The 26,447-nt window shown below is 39.0% G+C and overlaps 1 protein-coding gene across 1 annotated transcript in view; it reads right to left on the bottom strand.

Annotated features, from left to right (window-relative positions):
• The window catches only part of ERC2 (ELKS/RAB6-interacting/CAST family member 2), a 919,595-nt gene that overhangs the window by 677,274 nt on the left and 215,874 nt on the right, over positions 1-26,447 (bottom strand). Inside the window, exon 3 of the mRNA XM_065935028.1 lies at positions 585-659. Within this exon, the coding sequence (XP_065791100.1) occupies positions 585-659 (75 nt within the window). The remainder of the gene's footprint in view (positions 1-584; positions 660-26,447) is intronic.

Here is a 26,447-nt window from a genome sequence, read left to right as displayed (position 1 = left end):
TCTCTATGCTTCCCCAGTTAAATAGAGTACTTTGTGTTTAATAAATTATTATTAATTTCAGACTTAGTAGAAAATACTGAAGTCATAAGAAAGTTATTATTCTTTGAAAAGTAAATTTTGCTGATAGCATAATTTTAATTATTTAACACCTCCACTTCACAAAAAACAACTTATCTTTGTCAAATCTTAGTTTCTCAAGGTGTCTTTTCATTGTCATGTAAATGGAAAGAAGAAAAAAGAACTATTCTAGCTTTAGAAATTTACTTTTAAAGCACACACAAAACCTCCCTTAGGGTTGAAAGGACTGGCTACGCTTTAGAAATGAAGCCAGCTCCTTTCTGCCAAAGGATGGATACTTGAGCCCCTTTATTCTTTTGCCCAGAAAAAGCATCCTCATTAAAGGGCCAATAAATTAAATATACCCAAGAAGGCAAAAAAGAAAAAAGAAATCCAGAAGAAAAAGCACCCATCAGGGTGCCTAAGGAAAAACAACCGTACATTTCATGTGTTTGTGTTAGTCACCATCAAGTTTAGAACAAACTCCGGGGAAACAGCTGTTTTTGAAAAATGTGAATAGCTCCTACCTTCATTTCAATGACAGTCTGGAGAGCCTTCGTCTTGGCTGGCTCCGGCTGAAGTTGGCTTCTTCGGTGTAATTCCTGGGGAGGAACACGATAGAAATAAGCCTGACGGTTCATCCTTCCGTTACACCATGACTTTTGCACAGGTACCACTCAGCCCACCCGGTCCAGGCTCGCAGTGTACAGACATAAACAAGCCACAGGTGCCTCTTCCCCCACCCTCGTTAGCATCCCTGCTGCCTGGAGCATGCGATCCGGTGAAAAGCTCCTGGCACATGCGCTATTTCTGAAACTTCCATCAATAATTAATGTCAACTGTGACAAAGCCAGCAAGTAATCATAATCCAAATACTGTTCAACACTGGGGCTGTTGCCCAGCCATCAAATCATAATTTACTAAATTACATTACTCTGTGCTCCCAATACAAACACAGCAAGGAAACAGAGGAAAGAAAATGACTAACGTGGTTGCAAATCTGCTGCACGCATGGTATTTTGCTACTGAAGTAGGTTTGAAATGAGCAATTTAAAACATTTTCAATACAACTGTGACACTTTTTGCAGTGAATTGGTCTGATGAAACCCTGTGAATCTCTTGCTTCCTAATTTACAGTTTCAGTCCTTGTTCAAAACCACATCTGTGTGTGATATGTTTGTGCATTCATGATGCCAAGAAATTAAAACTGGCATTAATATCAACAGTGTTGGAAGGGAGAAAAAAAATGGTTAAAGCCAGATATAGACTGAAGAAATTCTTTATAGATAAAAAGCAAAAAAATGTAATTTACAATTTTAATCTTCAAGGCTTACTTTTTGTATGTCTCTAAAAAAAACGTCTATCAAGACTGAAAGACAGCCTTGGCAGAAGAGAAGAGATAAAGTTGTTCACTTAATACTTTATTTTTCTTAATGATAATTATCAACAGTTTTATGAAAGTAGCCAATGACAGGAATAAACAAAAATGCTTACACATGTCAAAATTGCTGGTACAGTTACTCACCTATGGAATAATTCCATTAAGACTTATTTGAATTATAAGTCACCTATGGATAATGCTATAAGATTTATTTGCTTCCAAAAAAGTCATTTAACATCATCATGGAGTAGTGCTAGATCTTTATGTTCCCTGGGTTGGGAAGATCACTTGGAGAAGGGAACAGCTATCCACTCCAGTATTCTGGGCTGGGGAGTTCCATGGGCCATCCATGGGGTCACAAAGAGTCAGACATGACTGAACGACTTTACACTCCGCTGGACCACAAACATTTTGGGGGGGAATACGTGTAACTCCATGGCTGATTCATATCAATGTATGACAAAACCCACTGAAATGTTGTGAAGTAATTAGCCTCCAACTAATAAAAAATAAATAAATAAATAAATAAAAGGAAAAGAAAAACTTTGAGTGTTAAAGAAGAGGAGCAATATAATATCTGGCTTTATCCAAGTAAAGACATTAAAAATAACCCTACCTCCACCATTACTAACATCTATTATCATCACCATTTCATTAAGAAAGAACATTTCATCAAGAAAGAAATTTTTCAGAACAGAGTCACAGAGAAAAAGATAGTCCTTCCCTGGATTCCAGGGTTAACAAAACAGGCAACCTTTCACCCATATCCTATTACTGTGTTCTTATTTCCCAGCAGCCCAAGAAGAGCATGGTCACGGACCATGGTGCATACATCTAGGGACCAGTACTGGGGAATAACTGCTACACCTCTGGACTACAGTATATTTTCTCCTCAAAGCATCACTGGCACAAATCTGCAGAGTTATGCAAAACTACTTCTCAAACTTGATTTTGAGAAGCATTAAAATTGGTGCTCAGGCATTATTTAAAATGGTCTCAACGTCAGTTAGGACATTTTTCCCCATAAAATATTTCTGTACGGAATGAGTCCAAGTATTACTGAACCCAATTTCAGTATATTATCAGATACATCACATAAGGAATTCAGCCTTTAAAAAAGAAAAAGTCGACTTAGCCCTCAACATTATTTCCAAGATTGTTGGAGTTCACTGGATCAATAAAATCTTACAGATGAGAAAACAGAAAGTAAGTACCCTGTCAGAACTGTTCCACAGTAAGTCATAGAAGAAATACATTTCATAGGTAGGTCAACAACTCTAATAACATGTGGTATCAAAAGTATCTTAATGAAAAACACTGAGAATGAAACTCATAATTTCATACCATAGCCAGTAAACTTTCAGAATAAAAATTATAAGATAATTTGAGGAGAGAGGTTAAGCGTGTATAAAACAAACAAAAATAATTGTGAAGCAACTAAGCAACACAACAAAAATAAAAACCATTAGGGCAAAAACATGTGCCATTAAAATTTCTGCCAAGCATGAAAACATTTTTAAGGGCAAACATGCAATAACAAAGCTAAACTTGTAGCAATAGCTTTGCAAAAATGAAAACAGAGTTCTCTTTGTTGTGACTATACAAGTCCTATTATAAACCAGTTCAAAAACCAGCCCCAAATCTCCGTCACTCCTTAAAAAAAAAATTTCCAATTACCCAAGAATTGTAATTTTCCTTTAAACATATTTCAATCAACTCTGACTTCACGGTTTCTGAGGATCACCTTAATTCTTAAGGTGTCAGGTAAGTGAAGATTATGAGCCACATGAAGACTTTATGTAAAAGTCACTCAGTCGGGTCCAACTCTTTGCGACCCCTTGGAATTCTCAAGGCCAGAATACTGGAGTGGGAAACTTTTCCCTTCTGCAGGGGATCTTTCCAACCCAGGGATCAAATCCAGGTCTCCTGAATTGCACACAGATTCATTACCAGCTGAGCCACTAGGAAAAGTTTATGGATTGCCTAAAAGTTCCATCTCAGCCACTTTATTTATCTATCAGATTTGGGATCCTTAAAAAGCACACTCTGATTGTAGCAGAAAGGATCAGTTGCCCAATAAAGATTTGTGTTCCTCTTCATTAGCGTGGAGTTATTGTTAGGAAATACCATCACCACCACCCTTGTTTCAGGTGAGACCATGTGACTTATTTCTGGCCAGTGGAATATGGGTAAAAATGAGGAACTCAAGGCCTTAAAAATCTCTTACCCTGTCCTCATTTCTCCCTCTTTTTCTGCCTGCTGCTAAAGGAACACAAGAGCCAAGAAGGTGGCAGAACCCCAAGATGAAAGGAACCTGGATTCCTGAAATGCCAAATGAAAAGCCTATTGAACACCCACACTGGATGGTGGTGCACATGAAAAATGGATTTGTATTAAGTTGGTCTCAGAGTTTTCAGCCTTTGAATGTAGAGATCCCAGCTCTCTATGCTTTAACTACGGCAAAGTGATTTCAACATGTGAGTGCTGGCCAAATTTTTCTAAGCTTAGAGTAAGATGAGTTGGTTGCTGGTGCTCCAACTAACCTTAATCATCTGAAAGATGCACCCATTAGACAATGATTTTAAATAAAACTAAAGAAGTTCTCCAGGAGCATCTGTGTGCAGGGATGAGGGAAAATAAGATTTTACTTACTCTGTAAGTTTTTAAACGACAATATTGAAACATCAAGTTCAGCGGTTCCTGTGCTTTTCTGGGTCACTGATTTCTGTAAGAATCAGTCGGAAGCTATGGATTATCCCCAGAAATGGATACAGAAGCATAAACCAACAAAATGCCATATCATTTCAGCTGGTTCACAGAGCCTGGTCCAGCACCCAAGTTCACCTTTGAGCCATACTACAGGCTAAAAACCACTTAATGAGACAAAAGAGCACTTCATGGAGATGGGCAGTCAGGACCCTGTCCAGTCCTAACCTGAGACTTTGGTCATGTTCCCCTTTCTGATGAGTAAAAGAAGCTTTATGAGTGAGTTTCTATTGGCCTTCCAGATCTGAGAACATCAGATTTTCAATAGCAGCTGATTCTGAAAAGCTGATCTCCGGGGGATAGTTCTAATCACAGCCATTCTCATTTCAAAAACAATAAAAAGAAGAAAATTGGCTATTTCACTGTGACACTGATGCTGAGGTTATTTTTCTATAATCTAATGACTAGGATGGCCTTAGCTGGTATAAAACTGCCAGCTCCTCCAGGTGATCAACATGGAAATATAACAATAACCCAGAATTTTGAGCATGAAACCTCAAGTGGTTCATCAGGATGACATTTCTTGGCAGTTAATGAGAATCTAAAGTCTAGTGAGTTAATCTGGATGGACACTAGCATCCAAGATAAGCCTGACAGGATAACGTTTGCACATACCACATACTTTCTTTGGCAGACAAAAAAAAAAAAAAAATTCAAAACTTAACTTTCTATCCAAAAATAATTTACTATTTATATCTGGCCTTTCCACCTTACCATTCTGGTAATCTACTGTCATGTAAAAAATCACCCCAAATTTAGTGGTGTCCAATCACCACCATTTTATTATGCTCATGAATTCTGGGTCAGAAACTCATAACAGGCAGAGCAAGGAAGGCTGGTTTTTAAAGCATGGTATTAGAGTGCTGGAACAGCTGCGGCTGGTGGATCCACTTACTTCCAAGATGGCTTCTTCACCTGTATGCTTTCTTGGCTAGAAAATGACTTGAAGGCCAGGTTTACCTGAAATTCTAAATCTGAGCAACTATATATGGCCTTTCCGTGTGACTTGGACTTCCTCACAGCATGGCAGCCTCAGGGTCCTCCAACCTCTTATACTGAAGTGCAAAGATTCCAAGAAATAAGCCAGAGACTGCATGGCCTTTTATTATGTACCCCCAGAAGTCCCATGAAAGCATTTACAAGCATGTTCTCAAATTTCAAGTAGAGTGCAGAAGATTCTGAAGCTGTATCTTTTAATTGCTACTTTTAAGGAATAAAACCAGTTGGAGAAACCAACAGGAAAGAAACTCAATAATCTCAACATCAACTCAGATCAGTCTTAAGATACAGCTGATTCATGTATACAAAAAACAATTTGATATAAGGGATATAGATAATATAGCAGTAAACCAAGCAGAAAAACATCCCAGCCCCTCTGTCTTTTTTCACTTCAAATTCCAACAGAAGAGAAGCAAAAGAGTTTAAAAAGGTGACCAAATCAGTTTGTCATAAGTGTTTTAAAAATAGGTCACGAAGGTGGAACAGGACCTTTGAGAGGTGAGGGACTCATAGCCATTTTAAACTGGGTGATTAGGGAAAGTTTCAGGAAAAAGTGATATGTGAACAAAAATCTAAAGGAAATGAGGGAACCAGTTATGCATATATTCCAGGCAAAGGTAATAAAGAGCAAATGCTTGCATACCTGCCTACTACTACATAGGGGATGGGGAAAGTGGTAGGTCAGAGTTCAGGGGTCGGGGATGATGGGAAGATAGGTATATATTTAGAGTCCACTGTATGGATACTAGTTTCACTCTGAGGAAAATGGGGAGCTACTGGAAGGTTCTGAGAAAAGATAAACCATGATATGGATATGATGCACATTCTTAAAGGATTCCTCCAGCTGCTGACCTGAAGCATGGTTTTGGATTGAGGAGGGCGGTAAGAGAAAAATCATGGGGCCTAGTAGAAGAAACTGGGAAAAAAACCAGCAACAGACAAAAGAATCTTGGACTACAATGATAGAGAGAAGGCTATGGCAAGGAATTGAGTTTGGATATGCTTTGAAAGTGAGGCTCACTTGATTTCATGAAGACTGCCTTGGACTAGACAAAGAGAAAAGTAAAGTATGGCTTCAAGGCATTTAGCCTGAACAATAAGAAGAACGGAGGTGGAATACCAAGACAGGGAAGACTAGGGAGAAGTGGGAGTTACAGGAATCATTGGGTTTTGCATGTTTTAAGTCTGTGATGCTATTAGACATTCAAGTGGAGATGCTAAGTAGGTGGCTGAATAGATAAGCTGGATTTGAAGGGACAAGTAAAAGCTACAATTACAAATTTGATATCAGTGAATACATAGCACTTAATGCAACGAGCCTAGATAAAATCAACTAGGGACTAAGCATAGCGAGTAGAGGAGAAATCATAGGCCTGAGCCCGGGGCACTCCAACATGAAGTGGTCTGAGAAGTGAGGAGGAGCCAGCAAAGAAGACTGAGGAAAAAAACAAGAGAGGTAGGAATAGAACAAGGAGAGGAGTATCCTGGAAATCAAGTGAAGATAAACACAGGATGTAGGAATGACCACCTGATCAACTGCTGCTGAGCAATTAATAGAATGAGGTCAGAGGAATGGTCATAGGACTCAGAAACATACAGGACATTAATAACCTTGACTAGAGTAGCTTTGGTGGATACTGTGAGTAAAAGTTGAGTGAAATGTGCTGTGGGAGAATGGAAGAAAAAAAAAAAGACCCTTAGGCTGTAAGATTTGCTCAGGCTACTATATTGCACAATGATTTACTGATCATTTATTTCATCAAAACTCTATTTTAGATTTGCACATCCATGTTCACAGAAGCATTATGAGAAGAGCCAAAAGGTGGAAGCAACTGAAATGTCTTTCAACAGATGGATGAATAATCAAATGTGGTGTGTGTATATATATATACATTGTATTACTCAGCTTTAAAAGGATATAAGACGATTCATCCACCTATTACAACTTGGATGAAATTTGAGGATACTATGCTTAGTGAAATAAAGCAGTCCCAAAAAACAAATACTGTATGATCTTATTTATATGAGCCATAAAAACAACAGTCAAACTCATAGAAACAAAAACTAGACTGATCATTGCCAGGGACTGAGGACAGGGGAAATGCAGAGTTGTTTAACGGGTATAGAGTTTTGATTTTGCAAAATGGAAAAGTTCTGGAGATCGGTTGCACAACAATGTGGATATACTTAATACTACTGAACTGTACACTTAAGAATGGTTTAAGTGGCAAATTTTATGCTGAGGGTACTTCTATTTATAAAAAATTTTAAGTCAGAAATACAACAGAAACTAAGTCCCTCAACCTTCACCACTTCCACTCTTCTAGAGAGAAACCATCATCTAAACTTGGTGTCTATCCTTCTCATCCATGTTCTATGCATTTACTACATATGAATGTCCTCATAAATAGTGAAATCTAACAATAGAATACATTGTTTTCTCATTTACATAAATGACAGCTGTCTGCACTGTACAAAGCTTTGCATTTTAGTTTTTAATCTCAATAATATTTATGACTTCAGAATTGGTATGTGTAAATATGTTTTCTATGTTTTTCTACTATAAACAATTTTGCAGTAAACTTTCTAGTACATGAAAAAGACTTCTTTTTTTGCTATCTTTATACTCTTAAATGAACAATAATTATGTTCTGAAACATCCTGTTTCTTCTGCTTAATAATCCTCTACCCTTTTCATCTCTTTATCAGTAGGAATCCGCAGACTACAGCCCACCAGCCCACCATCTATCTTGGTAAATAAAGTTTTATTAAAATACTATTATATCCATTCACTTACATACTGTCTATGGTTACTTTCATATGGTTTCATTTCACAGCAGAGTTGAGCAGTTATAACAGAGACAAAATAGCCTCACAAAGCAAGAAATATTTAAAATCTTATCTGGCCTTTTATAGAAAGTTTGTCAACCCCTAGTCTAGAGTATCTTCAAAAAGAGGGAGAGGGCATATGTATACACTGTTGTATGACAGAAACCAACAAAACATTGTAAAGCAATTATTCTCCAATTTAAAATAAATTAAATAAATTAAAAATAATCAACCTAGCAATCTCAGAAAAAAAGAAACACCAAATCTCTGTATGGGAGTTTAAAATATGTTCACAAATTTTTTATATTCCTTTTATAAGATGAAGCTTAAATATCTTAACCTGTAGTGCCTGAAGACTGGACTTAATAACTCAGTTCTAACAAAAAAAATACAGTAGAAGTAACTGTATTCTGAGGCTTCATCATAAAAGACATCATGGCATTCTTCTTGCTTACATTCTTGGGTCACTCACTCTGGGAGAAGCCAGCTACCATGCCGTAAGGACATTTAAGCTGAAACCTATGGAGAGGCCCATACGACATGAAACTGAGGCGGCCTGCCAACAGTCAGATGAACAAATCATCATAGAAGTGGGCTGTCCAAACTTAGTGAAGCTTTCAGATGCCTGCAACCTTACAGAGCAGCTTGACTGCAACTTCATGAGGTACTCTGGAGACAGAAATAATGAGTTAAAGTGACTCCAATAATTCTTATTGCAAAATTAAGCCTTAAATCAAAGAAAGTAGGGAAAAGGGCCATTTGTGACCTAAATCAAATCCCTATGACTAGATAGTGAGGTGATGACTAAATTCAAAGGCTTAGATCTGGTAGACAGAGTGAATGAAGAACTATGAATGGAGGTTCGTAACATTGAACAGGACGTGATGATCAAAACCATCCCTCAAAAAAAGAAATTCAAGAAGGCAAAGTGGTTGTCTGAGGAGGCCTCACAAATAGCTGAGAGGAGAGAAGCTAAAAGCAAGGAGAAAGGAAAAGATATACACAACTGACTGCAGAGTTCCAGAGCACAGCAAGGAGAGATAAGGAAGCCTTCTTACGTGAACAATGCAAAGAAACAGAGGAAAATGATAGAATGGGAAAGACTAGATATCTCAAGAAAATTGAAGATATCAAGGGGACATTTCATGTAAAGATGGGCACAACAAAAGACATAAAGGGCAAAGATTTAACCAAAGCAGAAAAGATTAAAAAGAGGTGGCAAGAATACCCAAAAGAACTATACAAAAAAGGTCGTAATGACCCGGATAACCATGATGCTGCGGTCACTCACCTAGAGTCAGACATCCTGGAATGTGAAGTCAAGTGGGCCTTAGAAGGCGTTATCATGAACAAAGCTAGTGGAGGTGATGGAATTCCTGCTGAACTACTGCAAATCCTAAAAGATGATGCTGTGAAAGTGTTCCACTCAATATGCCAGCAAATCTGGAAAACTCAGCAGTGGCCACAGGACTGGAAAAGGTCAGTTTTCATTCCAATACCAAGTAAAGGCATGGCCAAAGAATGTTATGCTCATTTCACATGTTAACAAGGTAATGCTCAAAATCCTTCAAGTTAGGCTTCAACAATACATGAACCAAGAACTTTCAAATGTATAAGCCAGATTTTAAAAAGGCAGAAGAACCAGAGATCAAATTGCCAACATCCACTGGATCATTGAAAAAGCAAGGGAATTCCAGACAAACATCTACTTCTGCTTCATTGACTATGCTAAAGTCTTTGACTATGTGGTTCACAACAAATTGTGGAAAATTCTTAAAGAAATGGGAGTACCAGATCACCTTATCTGTCTCGTAATAAACCTGTATGCAGGTCAAAAAGCAAAAGTTAGAACCAGACCTGGAACAACAGACAAGTTCAAAACTGGGAAAGGAGTAGATAAGGGTGTATATTGTTACCCTGCTTATTTAACTTATATGCAGAGTACATCATGTGAAAAGCTGGGTTGGATGAATCACAAGCTGGAATCAAGATTGCCAGGAGAAATATCAACCTCAGATATGCAGATGGTTCCACTCTAATGGCAAAAAGTATAGAGGAACTAAAAAGTCTCTTGATGAGGGTGAAAAAGGAGTGTGAAAAAGCTGGCTTAAAATTCAACATTCAAAACCCTAAGATCATGACATCCAGTCCCATCCAGTCCTGGTCCCATCACATCCAGTCCCATGGCAAATAGATGAGGGAAAAGTGAAACAGTGACAGACTTTATTTTCTTGGCCTCCAAAATAACCACAGATGGTGACTGCAGTCACAAAATTAAAAGACACTTGCTCCTTGAAAGGAAAGCTATGATGAACCTAGACAACATAATAAAAAGCAGAGACATCACTTTGTTGACAAAGGTCCATAAAGTCAAAACTATGGTTTTTCCAGTAGTATTGTATGGATGTGAGAGTTGGACCATAAAGAAGGTTGAGGGCCAAAGAATTGATGCTTTTGAGCTGTGAAGCTGGAGAAGACTCTTAAGAGTTGCTTGGACAAAAACCACTACAATATTGTAAAGTAATTAGCCTCCAATTAATAAAAATAAATGGGAAAAAAAAAAAAAGTCGCTTGGACAGCAAGGTGATAAAACCAGTCAATCCTAAAGGAAATCAGTGTTAGTCGCTCAGTTGTATCCGACTCTTTGTGACAATATGGCCCACCAGGCTCCTCTGTCCATGGAATTCTCCTTCTAACAATACTGGAGTGGGTAGTCATTCCCTTTTCCAGAGGATCTTCCTGACCCAGGGATTGAACTCGAGTCTCCTGCATTGCAGGCAGATTCTTTACCATTTGAGCCACGCCCAGAGCAGGGAATGGCTACCCATTCCAGTGTGAATATATTATGCTACATGGCAAAAGGTGCTTTCCAGATATAATTAAGGTTATAGATATTAAAATAGAAAGAATATCCCAGATAATCTGGGTGAACACAACCTAATCACATGAGCATATGCAAAGCTCAGAACTTACTCTAACTGGAGGCAGAATTCAACAATACATTAAAAGGATCATGCACTAAGATAAAGTGTGATCTATTCCAGGGAAGCAAGGATGGATTAACATCCAAAAATTAATCAATGTGATATAACACATTAACAAACTGAAGACTAAAAATTGTGTGATCATCTCAACAAATGCAGAAAAAACGTATGGCAAAATTCAACATCTATTTATAATAACAATTCTCAAGAAAGTTGGTATTATGGAAACATATTCCAACATAATAAAATCTGTATATGACACACCCACAGCAAACATCATATTCAGAGGAAAGATGAAAGCATTCCCTTTAGGTGAGGAACAAGACAAAGATGCCCACTCTCACCACTTTTACTCAACGTAGTATCAGAAGTCTTACTTAGGCAAGAAACATAATACTGAAAATCCTAGCCACAGAAAACAGACAAGGAAAAGAAATAAAGGGAATTCAAATTACAAAGAAACACATGATACTATACACAGAAAGTCTTAAATCCAAAACACTAAGAATAAATGAATTCAATAAAATTGAAGATTACAAAATATACTGACATCTGTTGCATTTCTATACATTAACTATCAGAAAGAGAATTAATGAAACAATCTCATTTACAATTACATCAAAAAGAATGAAATTATTAAGAATAATCTAAAAAAAAGAGGGAGATGACTTATAAAACTATAAAACTCCTTAGAAAACTGTAAGACTATGATGAAAGAAACTGATGATGACACAAGCAGATGGAAAGAGACACCATGCTCATGGACTGGTCAAATTAATACTGTTAAAATGATCATACTACCAAACACAATCTGCAGATTCAATGCAATCCCTATAAAAATAACTAATGGCATTTTTTCACATAACTGCAGTGAATATTCTTAAGATTTATATGAAAACATAAAAGTCTCTGAAATACCAAAGCAATCAACAGAAAGAAGAACAAAGTATCATGTTCCCTGATTGCAAACTATGCTGCAAAGCTATGGTAATCAAAAGAGCATTATACTGGCACAAGAACAGTAATTTAAATCAATGGAATGCAACAGAGAATACAGAAATAAATCCATGCTTATATGATCAATTAATTTATGACAAAGGAAACAAGAATACACAATGGGGAAAAGGCAGCCTTGTAAATAATGTGGGAAAAACTGGACAACTACATGCAAAAGAATCAAACTGGACTACTTTCTCACATTATATACAAAAACAAACTCAAATGGATTGAAGACTTAAATACAGACCTGAAACCATAAAACTGCAAGAAGAAAACACAGGCAGTACACTCTTGGATATTCATCTTATCTATAAATATATATGTATATATACAGTTTTGCTTTGTCTTCTCAAACAAGGAAAATAAGGGCAAAAATAATCAAATGTGACTATGTTAAACTAAAAAGCTTTTGCACAGCAAGGACACCATCAAGAAAACAAAAAGGCCACCTACTGAGTGGGAGAAGATATTTGCACATGATATATCTGTTAAGATATTAATATCCAAAACATACAAAGAACTCATACAATTCAACATTCAAAAAACAACTCAATTTAAAAATGGGCAGAAAACTCGAATAGACACTTTTTCAAAGAAGACATGCAGATGGCCAACAGACACATGAAAAGATACTCACTAATCACCAGAGAAATGCAAATTAAAACCACAAAGAGCTATCATCTCACTCCTGTCAGGATGGCTATCAACAAAAAGAAAACAAGTAACAAATGTTAGTGAAAATGTAAAGAGGAGAAAATTCTTGTGCACTGCTAGTAGAACTGAAAACTGGGGCAATCACTAGGGAAATGGTATAGAGATCCATCTGAAAATTAAAAATAGAACCGCCATATGACCCAGCAATTTCACTTGTGGATATTTACTCCCCCCACCAAAAAAAAGCAAAAACACTAATTCAAAGAGATATATGCACCCTAATATTCATTGCAACATTATTTACAATAGCCAGGATATGAAAATAACCAGTGTCCAGCAATAGATGAATGGATAAAGAAAATGTGGGATATATATACAATGGAATGTTAGCGAAAAAAAAAAAGTGAAATCTTGCCATTTTTGACAACACAGATGGACCTGAAAGGTATTGTGCTTAACTGAAATAAGTGAGACAGAGATGAACTCATTTGATCTCACTTATATGTGGAATCTAGAAAACAAAACCAACACATTCACAGATACAGAGAATAAAAGGTGATTGCCAAAGGAGAGGTGGGTAGGGGTGGAAGCAAAATAGGTAAAGGGAATTAAAGCTAGGATAGCTTGTGATAAACCATACGGAAAAGATTACCTAAAACAGAATGCATTTATTATATAACTGACTGACTTTGCTGGACAGCACAAACTGTAAATCAATTATACTTGAATTAAAAATAAGTTATTGTAATACATTCTGTTAAAGTCTAAACATTCATTTATAAAATAAACTACAGGGATATAGTATACAGCAAAAAGAATATGATCAATAATATAGCAATAACTTGGCATGGGGACAGATGGTTACTAGACTTTCTGCAGTGATCATTTCATAGTGTATACAAATGTCAAATTACTGTGTAGTACACCTGAAGCTGAACATCATACTGTACACTATTTTTAAAAAAAAGAAAGAAAGAAAGGAAGGAAACCAAGCCTGAGCCTTCAGGGAACTCTTGGGAGTCAACTGTGCCCCAGAATTTGCCTCAATTGATGCCAGGAGGCTGGGCTTCTGTAACTGCTTGAGTTAATCACTGTGTGGTGGCTGCCTGGACACTTCTGGAAGGGAGGAAGATCAGCAAGTCTAGTTACATGAAGACACACCTGTAGCAAAGATCACAGGTGTGAGTTTTGGCAGCACCACCCACAGCTACTGGAAGATGGGCACACTGGCCTAGTAAATGGGATGCCAGGGAGTCTAGGTCAAGCAAAATTACCATGTGCTACAGTTCATGGTTCAGAGGTTGTACATAGAACTCCAGCTTTGCTGTGAACCAACATGGAGAAAGTAAGATGTGATTCCATTTCTTTTAGTCTAGATAACTGGTAACTGGCTTTAAAACTCTTTTAGCAGTATAAGCTTGTTTTGTTCCCAAACAAAATTTTACATTACACAGACACACACAGATGATAAAATTAACTGAGCATCTACTATGTTTCAGTGTGACAGATCTTAGAGATAGGGAGGAAGTAAAACAGATTGGTCCCTGTCATCATGAGGCTTAATATATGGTATGATAGGCAAAAGAAATATGAAAAGAAACAAATTAAAAACTGCAAGTATATACAGAAGGTAAGAACTACACAAAAAATAGCAATAAATTGATACTGAGATGGATAAAATGGGGGAGGAGACCCTATGATCCAGATATTTGCTGAAAATGTGGTCAGATTTCTGATTCTTTAGCTTTGAATTGTAGTATCAGTTAAGGTAACTTTATTTTTCCCTGTTATCATCCCCCTTAATTTTAATCTAGTGATTAGAGAAGGCCTCCCAGAATGGGGAAAATTCAAGCCAAGACCTGGAGGATGAGCAGGAGCCAGCCATGCAAACACCTGTTGGGAGAGAGGCTAAGATAGAGAATAAAGAAATTTTTAAAAAGTGGAGTCTATTCTGATTGATGGGGTGGGAGGAGAGGAAAGGCCTGGAGCCCCTCCACTCCATTGTGGGGATCCCTGAGGTACCTTCTAGGAATTCCAGGGCTCCTCAAAACACCATTTAAGAGCCATAATTCTGGGTATCATACTTCTGGTCACAGATTCTTAAACTGGATTGAGGAAAGTCACTGGCTTTCTGTCCAGTTACCCTCAGGGACCACCCAACCATCATTCCACATTCCTGGATCTTTATACACTTTTCTTCATGTCCTTTTCTTTCTCAAGTACTTGGAGAAGGCGTGGGAGAGGGAGGGCCTGGCTGCTTCACAGCTCCAACCAGAGGGCCCATTTTAGAGATGCCAGCAAGGGATGGCATATGAATCAACAGCGTGTTCCCGGCACACCCCCACAGTCCAGATGGCTGCACATCACAGGAGCAGAGGGCGGCTCCTACGCAGAAGACTTCCCTGGCTGGAGACACATGCCACACTTTAGACCACGAGGGAACACACTGTGGTTGTGGTGGTAACATTTTCACAAAAAAGGACACAGTCTTTCTTCTGCTGCAGGTTTTCATCTCAAATACCCATCCGTAGTAAAACCTTACAGTGTACTGAGGGCTCATAAAACTGGAAAGCATTACAAAAGCCAGTTGGTACAGCTTCTCACACACTGCAAGTCTCTTCATATCCCTGATGCAGGTCACTGAGCTGATATTTGAAAGATTTTAGATCTTTCTTTTAGGTCACAACTCCATGAAGCAACACAGACAGTTGACAATTTTTCTCTTTACATACATCAACTCAAAATCTGCTCCCTCTTACTCTCGTCCATTCGATCTGATTCTTCATTACATAAAATTTAATAACATCCATGCTGGCCATTCACTGAGGTCTTGCCATGTCCCAAGCATTGGACGAAGTACTTGACATAAAATATCTCATCTAATCCTCAACCCAAACTTAGGAGACAAGAACTAATCTTATCCCCACTTGTCAGGAGGAAACTCAAGCCTCAGAGAATAATGAGCAACCCAAGACCAGACCACTGAGTCACAAATCTGAGACTTTTTTTTTACTCACAGCTATCCTTCAAAAGTTCAGCCAATTCTTGACATGCAGCCTCCAAAGAACAAATCTAGCTCCTTTTCTTAAGAAGGCACCCCGAGTATGAGAAAGCAAGCCACATCTCCCTCTTACAGAATTTTCTTCTCTACTTGAAATATCTCCAGGCCCTTCAGCCATTCATGGTAGAACACAAGAACCAAAATAAGAACCATTCTGATGACCATTCTCTAGAAAAGCTCCATGTTCTATCTCATTCCTAAAACATGGTGCCAAGAACTGGCCATTCCACACGCAACCTGACAATGGTAGAGTCCATCCATCCTTACACATCTTCTAAAGGGGCCAAAAATTAGTCAGTCATTTCAGTCACTCTGAGCCACTTTATCAAGCAAAGATGTTTCTGAATCAGAAATGGTGTGACCATAACTGTGTGCGGCAGGGTACAAGTGTCTCGTGAATAAGCACAGAGCCAATCTCCCCAGAGAAGTGCCCTATCCACAAGTGATCTTTGGCTTCCCCTGTGGGACTTGCAAACATTTGGCTTTCAGGCATCACAGATGGAGGCTTTCAAACCACCATCTATGCACTTGATCAGCATTTTAGGGTTTCGGATGCTGAACAAAACCTGTCGGTACTGTTTATAAGTCAACTCTAAATCTGCTCAGAATCCTCACCATCTAATCTTTCTCTGCAGCAGATTCTGTGCAATTTTGGAATGTTTCATTGCATCTGCCTTTATTATTATATTACACTAGTAGGAAACTGAAGCAAAAGGATTGGCATTAGTAACAACAAGCACAAACCAAAAAACTGACATAGGAGGCACTAGTATACGCCTCAAAATAGCTCATCTCCAGTGTGAATCTGACACCTTAGCCAGGAAACTCTATTTCAAGTATGAGGCCGGGTAACAATCAGAGATTCCTAATCATTGTATCTAAAAAAAAATTTGAGATTTTAGAATTTTTTTGCATCTCTGAGAACAGTAGTCTCTTCCTCCTCTAAGTGTAATAACTGATTTTTTGACATCTGATTTGCAAACCATTTCTGACATTATCACCAACCAGCTGTATAACCTCAGGTAGGGAGCTAGACTACTCTGTGTATCATGGCCTCATCCCTCATGTAAATGGGGATAAGAGCTGCACTCATCCCATTTGGTATAAGGATAAAATGAGTTAACAGGTATAAGTCCAGTATGCAATGGCCCCTAGAAGAGTACCTGAAACATAGTTCAACATGTTGGCTATTTAACATGTATTTAATAGTGTGGCCAACTTCTCATGACCATCTGGAGTTCAGAGAGCATTAAGATAAGCCAATGCAGGAAGAACAGGGAGCTGGAAAAGGAGCACGGACCCTGGGAGGGGCAACATGGCCTCAGACCTAAGGCAGAAGTCATTTCCTAGAAAGAAGCTACATATCATCCTCTAATCTCCTGCCCAACCATAACCACTTCAATATCTCCTGTGAATACAGTCGCATTCATCTATCCATGCTCCCACCAACACAGTCCCCAGGTTGTCCCTTCTATTATATACCTTTCACCCATTACAACCTCTCAAAGGTGCAGTTCAAATCTAATGTACTGCAAGAAGCTACACACACACACCAATTCTTCCTTCTCATCATTGACTTTGTTTTTATTTCCATTAGAATGTGGACATGAATAGCAAACATTTTAGTTTTCATGTACAAGGTACTGTGCTACACTGCACATGTTTTGTGTCCTTCAATTATCACAATTCCTTCTATTTCACAGGCAAGGAAACTGAGGAGCTGAGTGGCCTATCATAATAATTGAGATTCATTTCCTTGCCTGTGCTCTTAGCCTTGATTCAGTTCAGTTCAGTCATTCAGCGTCTCTGACTCTTTGCGACCCCATGGACTGCAGCATGCCATGATTACCAATATTCTTTCTGCACATGTATGTGTATATCCTCCATGGGGCCCTACAAAAGTGAAGAAGACAGTAGCTCCCAAGGCCTAACATAACTCCACAGTACCTGCCTACTATTGATACTCATCGCTGTTTACTAAGTCTAGTTGACTGGCTTAAATTCCATCCATGTTTAAAATGAGGTTACTATTTGAAACAGGACCTGGCATATGGTAAGCATGAAATGATAAATTTAAAAAATACATAAACTCCAAGAAAGATGTTGCACTAATCTTATATTCTATCCATTTATTTCTTGCTTCTATCCATTTATTCAACGCTTTAGGAGATTTAAGAGAAGGTTTAACTCTTATACTAAACTTCTAAGGGGCATATTGTTGTTCCCATTCAACACTGAGAAAGTGAAGGGTCCAGAATCATGACTTTACTCAAGTCATGGGGTGGGTGAGCAGCTGAGACAATCTGAATTCAGATTTCCCTGAATGCAGAGATCATGCTTTTCCAATACACGGGTCTCAGACTTGAGGCCATGGAGAAATGTGAATCATTCAAGATGGACTTGTTACTGTGTGAGATGAATCAAGTGAATTCCCTTCAATGAAAGGGCCCATGGAATCTTAACTTGGGATGGAGCTGAGCCTGACGGTGACCCACTGGCCTCAGTGACAGCCAAGTAGAGAGTTGGAGAGCTTTGGAGACTGGGATACAGGAAGATGATAAATCTAGACTCCAATAAATATGACTGTTTGACTCTAGGTATCAGACAGTTTCCCTAAGATCTCCCCACGAAGCAGTACAGCCAAGGCCAGCATCCATCTCCCAAAAGAAGGGCCCCAAAAGCAGAGGCATCTTTTGAACTGCCTCTGCTTATAAAACTACCCCAATTTTGATAAAATCTCTGTGTATATTTGTTCTATTAATTTACAAAACTGGTATATGATGAACTAGCAGCCTTTATTAATGATGTTGGGAGAGAAAATTCACTAATGTACAGAAATATTCACAATAAATTAAGAGTTGTTTTCAGAACAGTGCATATTTAGTATTAATAAAAATTATATTTTTGAAAAAATGACATAAAGAATATATACCAAAATGCTACCAGAGACTAGTTACAGGTAAGATCATGAGCAATTTTCATGTTACTTTCTTGTGCATCTACACTTTTTAAATTGACTAAAGAAAATGCGCATTCATCTTTTAAGAATTTATACACACTTGTTTTTTCTTTAAACTGCAATGTATGAGTTTATTTCAATTGTAGTAAGAACCCAATGTGGCACTGTTATTAGCATGACCCCCATTTTGTAGCTCAGGAAACAGAGGCTCAGAAAGGTTTAGTCACTTGCCCAAAGACTCACAGCACTGTGATGGTGCAGTAAGAATTCAGAGTCCAAATTCTGGGGCTCAGAGGGACAGTATGAGCAAAGTCACAGGAATAAAAGTGCCAGGCCAAGGTCAAGGACAATTCCACACCTATGGTCTTATTTGATCTTCATTATCATCTTGTGAATTAAGATGATAAACTGAGACCTGGGAAGCTTAATTCGTTTGGGAAGATTATCTAACAAGGTAGCCATCAAGTCTGGTCAAATTCTTCACAGCCTAGTTATCTCCATCTCCCATCAGGTCCGTGAGGTCCCCGAAGGCAAGTGAAGCATCTATCCCGGTCACTGTTGTATCCAAGCACATGGCAAGGACCCAGCAAACAGCTGCTGCTGTTCTTCAATCACTAAGTCATGTCCAGCTCTTTGGGATCCCATGGACCATAGCTCATCAGGCTCCTCTGTCCTCCACCATCTCCTGGAGTGTGCTCAGATTCATGTCCATTGAATCAGTGATGCTTTCTAATCATCTCATCCTCTGCCACTCCCTTCTCCTTTTGCGTTCCATCTTTCCCAGCATTAGCATCTTTTCAAACAAGTTGGCTCTTGGCATCAGGTGGCCAAAGTATTGCTGAGCCACCAAGGAAGTCCCCAACGAACACCAGGTATTCAATAAAGATTTGTTTGAAGAGTGAAAGAATGAACTTCAGAAAATAGAATGCAGTAGGTTACATGTTGCTCATCCTCCAACCCCCTGCCCAAAAGCATGTCATCCACGTAACCTGCAAATGTTACCTTATGTGGAAAAAAGATACTTGAAGATGTAATTAAGTTAAGGATTTTGAGATGAGATCATTCTGGATTACCCAGCTGGGCCCTAAATCTGATGAAAAGTGTCTTAACAAGAGAAAGACAGAGGAAGATTTGAGACAGAGGAGAGAGGAAGACACAGACACACAGAAGAGGTGATACAGAGATGCAAGCAGAGACTGGAGGAAGTTCGGCCACAAGCCAGGGAATGCCTGGAACCACGAGAAGCTGGAAGAAGCAAGAAATAAATTCTCCCCTAAGGTCTCCAGAGGGAGTATGGCCCTGCTGACCCGTTGATTTCAGACTTTTACCCTCCAGAACTGTGAAAAAGTAAATTTATGTTGTTTTAAGTCACCAGGTAATTTGTTACAGCAGCCCAAGGAAACAAATACACAAACCACGAACAGCCATGCCAGTGTATACTGCACTTTCCAGTTGACAGCACTTTCTAAGACATTTATGGTACTGAACGTCACTAAAGCCCCATGGGAACGCAAAGTTGTTTGGTCCATTTTTCAGATCAGCACATGAACTAATCTGGCACAGGGGGTGAATGTAGGGGTGCAATAGAGGTAAAGGGGTGGCCAACTGTCATGAGCTGTTCAAGTTTAGTTTGTGGGTGTCAGGAATCACCAGATCAGAAACACTCCAAGTGAAAATGAAACAGGCAGCAGCTCAGGGAGTTCAAGGAAGGTGGGGGTCACCAGGAGCTATTCCAATAACTGAGGAATGGGGCCTGCAGAGAAGGGAAGCCATGAGCGTGGAGAGGAGAGGGACAATGTGAGGGATGAGCAGAAAAATATCAACAGCTGCTGTTTACTGAATCCCTACTCGGGCCAGGCCCCATGCCAACTGCTGACAGGCATCACCGTATTTCTAATCCTCACAGGGTAACTGGCATTATTTTCATTTTAAAACTCAGATCTGGCTATTGAGGCATTCGCCTCAAGTACCCAGCTTGGAGCAAAGGAGACAGGCTTTGAACTGACACCTAACTCGAACGTTCACATGTCCCACTACAGATGGTAATAAGTGAAGGGGGACATACATTAAAAAAAAAAAACGCTGATCATAAGAGCCACCACCAAAAGTGGTAAGTGGCTTCTGGGGGGCTTGGGAGGGTATTTTGCACATAATGCTGGGGGAAAAGTGAAATTTACCTGCAATCCTAGTATCAGAGATAATAGCTATCAATAGTCTCGTATAAACTTGCTTTCCAGACCTTTGTTCCATGAATGTGTGTAAGTGTGATATACTGGGGGTGCAGTGGGGGTGGTATATGAGTGTGTGTGTTCTCTTTAATTAAAACAGGACACATTATACATTGTGGGAAATACTACAAAAGGTAAATTTAATGTATATTAAGAATACATCCCATTCTCAATGGAGTCCAGACAACCACATACAGTCAGGCTGTTCCCGTCTAAATTCACTGCTGAGTAACAAGACAGATGACTTCCTTCTTTAACATATCAAAGACTAAAACTTCTTGAGATGAGTTATTGAGAAGATATAATGGAAGTTGAATAAACTGCTCTGAAACAATCAAGCTGTCCACAAAGACACAACTGGAGCCTAGCTTCTAAAAACTGCAATGGTATAATTTTCCTGTTGGTCATTCCCTTGAAATAATAATTGAACTAGTAAGTCCATTCCTCATAAACACTTTCATCATCTTTGGCTTGACGAGGCCTAGCTACTGAGCCACAGATAAAAGTTTCTTCAAGATAGTAAATCATGAGCCATATGTTAGAAATTACCCTTATTCCCCTATAAATGGGACTATACCCCCCCCACCCTTTGTCCTTTCCAAAACAGTGGAAGGGATTTTTGGCAGCCAGACTCACATCAGAATCCCTGGGAATAACACTGCTAATCCCCAACACGACACTTTGAAGACTTCAGAGTCATATTTCACAAAAGTATTTTCACAGTGTCTGTAGAGATCATGTTTATAAAAACCGATTCAAAACAATGGGAAAAGATAACTGAAAACTGAGCACCAGCCACCTCAGGTGTGAGAAAAACTCTCGGTATTGGCTGTGCTTGAAACAGACAGTCATGAGAGATAACACGTCATGACGGAAATGCCAGCTCTGTAGACCAATGGCCTGGACTCTGGCTCCAATAACCTCTAGCTCTGTGACTTTGACCAAGCAAGTTAACCTCTCTGTGTCTCAGCTTCAGTGTCTATAAAATGGGAATGTTACTAGTACTTGCTTCACATGGTTATTAGAATTAAATGCTATAATACAAAAGCTTCTAAACTTGTTGATAGCAATTTTCTGAAATACACTTTATTTTCTTTTTTTCCAATTTGGATTCCTTTTATTTCTTCTTTTTTTTTTCAATTATTTTTATTAGTTGGAAGCTAATTACTTCACAACATTGCAGTGGGTTTTGTCATACATTGACATGAACCAGCCATGGAGTTTAGAATAGGCCTCCAACTTTAGAAACCATCTTGAATGACAAGTTGAGTCAAGGTTTCTAGAGGGCATGCAAGTAAGTGAATATACCTTCACTTCTGTTCCTGTTCCACTGGTCAAAACTTAGTCACACGGCCAGACATAAGCAGACCTGGGAAATGCAGTCCAGCTGTGTGCCCATGAAGAACTGGGGGGTGGGCTACTCACGGCAACAGCAGTCAATAACAACATGAATTGAAACAGAAATGAAAAGTTTCTTCAAACAATTCCTCTACTTATTCGATATGAGGAATTCTAATTCTATTCCACTCCATTTTGTTCTGATCTTTTTTATTTAAATCATGTTGGTCATGACCCAATTAGATGATTTTCAAAATCCACTAATATTTTCCAATTCACCATTTGCTCAGCAAGTATTAATTATTATTGAGGATGGTGGTGACAGCAAGTGAACAAAAGGACAAACTATATACTTTCAAAATTTTCATAAAATTCTTGGCATTTGGGTTCATAAGACTTTACAAGGAAGACATGCTTGTGTCCTGACTTCCAGTATGAGGAATCTGAAACATACATCTAGAAACACTGATCAATTCCTAGAGCTCAGGCTACCTAAGGAACTATTTACAATCAGACATTGTAGAAACTAACAGAAATAAACATATTTGCATGTATGCATGCATACACATGAAAAATGACAACTAAGAAGAGTTAAGAGAAGACATAAAAGGGGCCATGACAAGAGAATGGGTGATGTGTCCTCTCTGAACACACAAGAGAAAGCACAGAGCCCAGAAGAAGCAAAGAATTTGAACTTCCTCTCACCAGGAGAGGCTATATAAGGGTTTGAAAAGGATGTGACTTGCTCAGATGTGCATTTTAGATAGATACCTTAGAATATACTGGAGTTGACCTGACGTGAAGCAGGGAGACCCATGAGAAGGCTGCTGCAACAGTAAGTCAGAGAAGACAGTGAACCTGAGCTAAGGTAGAGATGGTAAGTAGCGGAAGAAGGGCCCTGAGTTGGAGGATACAGAGGTCCAAAGTGGCAGGTTTCACTGACCTACTATAGGCGCTAAGAAGAACTCCCCGAGGAAGATGCACAGATTACTAACTTGGACAACTGAGCAGATGAAAGTGCCATTTGTTTAAGACGAGGAACACGGAGAAACAAAATTTGATGAATTCAGTTTTGGACAAGCTATGTTTGCAACACTTGGAGATCAGTCAAAAGGTGCCCAACTGGCATTAGAAACATGGGCGAGAGGTGAGGTAAGAGTGCTGTGAAGACCCAGATTTAGGGACTTTCAGCAAATGAATGATGGCTAAAGTCAGGGGGTAACCCTGGGACTGGATCTAGGCTAAAAGGACACTGCAGGCCAAACCTCAACCCCCAGTGCCCCCAGGCCACTGTACAACAGAAGGTGGCAGATGGGAGAGGAAATGGGGATGACCTTAGGCGCTCACTAGACAGAATGAGCAATAGCATACAACCCAAGTGACCCTGGACTATGGCACAGTTTCATTATTCATTCAGCAGATGTTTATCAAGCATATACTATATGACAGGCACAGTGCCCGGCACTGAAGAAACCATGATAAACAAGAGAGGCATAGTATCCACCCATGGTCTGGGGGCAGGAAAGCTAAAGAGGCACATTTTAAAAATTAAATAGACAATGCTAAGAAGGAAACAGGGTGCAGAGAGAGAGAGTATTAGAAAAGAAGTAGGATCTCTTTGAATTACAAGATCAAAGAAGCCTTCTCTTAATAAGTGGCATTTAAACAAAGACCTCAAGAATTGGGAAGAACCCAACAGAGGAATGGGAAGTGGAGAGAATGGGATTTTAAACAAAGGCAAAGAAAAGATAGCGAATGCTTAAAAAACTGACAGATCAGTATTCTGGAGCTTAGAAAGCAAGGGACATCGTTAATAAAGACTATATCATAGGAAGGAGTTTAAACTCCACTGTAAATGTCATAGAGAGCTATGAAAGGCTTTTAAGCAAGAGAATAACATGCACTTTTAAGAGTATCATTTTTGCTGCCATGTAGAAAAGGAATGAAGGAGGAACTATGAACTTAAGGATATCAGATAAGAAGTGAACGATGATAGTGGCCTATACCAAGGGGTTAGATGGGGACACAGAGAGGAGTCAAATGGCTGTGAAATGTAAGTGCAGGTATAGTCATCAGGACTTGGTTACAAATAGGATGCAGTGGGTGAGAGGAACAATCAAGGATAATTTCTAAATTTCCAACTTGATTGGGTATCTATCTCTCAAGGTTGCTGCAAGGAAAAGAACAATATGCCCTGTATGTCACTCAGCGCCACGGCCAGCATATTAGGTGAGCAACTGTGAAAAAGGTTCTTCCTCATCTTTATTACTCTTTCTCCATGACATTCCAATTGCAAGTAGGTTTAAGGACTGCACCATCCTCATTTTCTACTTTCCTCTATTACACAGAATTCTGGACTGTTCTCTTCTTTCGCACGCATTTTGCCTACTCAAATCCTCATCAGGAAAAAAAAAAAAAAAACTGAAAAAGACTTAGTATCTTTTTGCTAACAAAAATATCCTCCCTGCCCCCCAGCTCTTACTTTTCTCCAAGCTCTTAACAACTCACATTAGTCAGTTCCTCCCACCAGGGCCACCCTCACTCAGCCCAGGAATCAAAAACCATTCTTATTCTCCTGTCTAAAACTCCAACAGGCTCTTGGCCAGAGATGAGAGTCCAGAAATTTCCACAAGCAAAATTCATACCCCGGAGCTTAGCCATTATTTCCAATAATATATGTCACATTGACACCATTTGTCTTTTAGTAACTGAGTTGATTTTCTGCTGCTTAGGCTAGGGTGACTTGAGGAAAATAACCTTCAGATATAAAAAAAAAGAAAAAAAAAAAAGGAATGCAAAGACCTCAAGCATCGCATACAAGAGGAAAGGAGTCAAAGGAGTGCTGGAACCAGCTTGCTCCAGTTTGGGAGAGCTGATGGTGCACCTATTCCCAATTCTGAGTTCAAAGACATTGTGTCAGAAGCTTAAAATCAGCCATAGTGAGCATAATTACACCACAGAAATATGCAAAGGCAACAAATCAGGGGTTCCCCTCCCTTCTAAGAGCCTGTTGTTAAACCTTTACTAGCACACCACTGGAAGCAGCTTTTATTTTTAATGTGCCATTTAATGGGGATTTACTGTGTACCAGGGGCTGTGCTAAATGCCTTTTCATGTAATCTCATTGTGCTCAGCAACCCTCAGATACACCACTGAATCTGACAGAACTCCTGTCACTCTTGCTGCCATATTCCTCTTCACCTAACCTCTCCTCAGTCCTTCTGTCTAGTTTTCCCTTCTCTCCTCACCCTCTCTTCACTAGCATCTCACTAACACCCAGTTCAGCTCTCCTTACAAAACCTTGACTGGATGCCTCAAGAATTAAATTCAGCAAACCATATAGCATGTATCAAGTGAACAGAATTACCAATCCCTCTGTGTCCTTTCTGTTCCCAGTACAGACTTCTCTCATGGAAGTTTATTATTTGTAGGCTTATCATTATTTATTATATGAGCTATATGACAATGCTCATTCTTTTTTTTACTTAAAAAACATGGGATGGAGTCATTTTGACGTCAGTCTTCTCAAGAGAACTGTATATTAACCAAAACTACTCCGGGAGTGCAAGAAATCAGCATGACCCAAACCCATTTTCCATAATTTTTTTCTCTTTTTTAAGGAACTAGGATTAGAATTAGTGAAAAAAAGAACAACGCAATTCGAAGCATCTCCTAAAACACAAACCTAGCTAAGTATCCCTTCCCAACACTCCACAATCTATCTATCTGCACAGACACAGCTCTGTCCCCAGGGGAGGAATGATCACAGCCGTTCACCTCAGAGGGCACATCAGCTACACCCTAAGGAGGAACCCAGGCTGCTAAGTGAATTCTATTAACACACACACACACTAAGACAGTAGGTAACCATCAGGTGCATACACTTTGCTATCAGCAAAGAATAACGAGTTAAAAATATACTCATGCACAAAAAATTAGTTCTTATGGAACAACTTCTTTACAACACTACAAGCATAAAGTCTTAATGTGTTTCTAGAGAATTCCTCTTTGCTTCTGGAAGGCAGTTCTCTGGACCAGTTTCAGAAAGAGTGCTTTATTAACATGCTTGGCTACACAGGAAGCAAATGTTGCCATTAACTTAGAATCAAATTGCAAAAACATAACTTCTCCCAATCCCTGGATCAAAACAGCCATCAGAACATTGGTTTGGCCATCTTTGTATTCCACTATT

This window comes from Muntiacus reevesi, chromosome 4 (assembly GCF_963930625.1).
Source record: "Muntiacus reevesi chromosome 4, mMunRee1.1, whole genome shotgun sequence".
Classification (NCBI taxonomy): Eukaryota; Metazoa; Chordata; class Mammalia; order Artiodactyla; family Cervidae; genus Muntiacus; species Muntiacus reevesi.
Note: the sequence above shows the minus strand (reverse complement) of the source record. Positions and strands in the feature narration are given on the sequence as shown.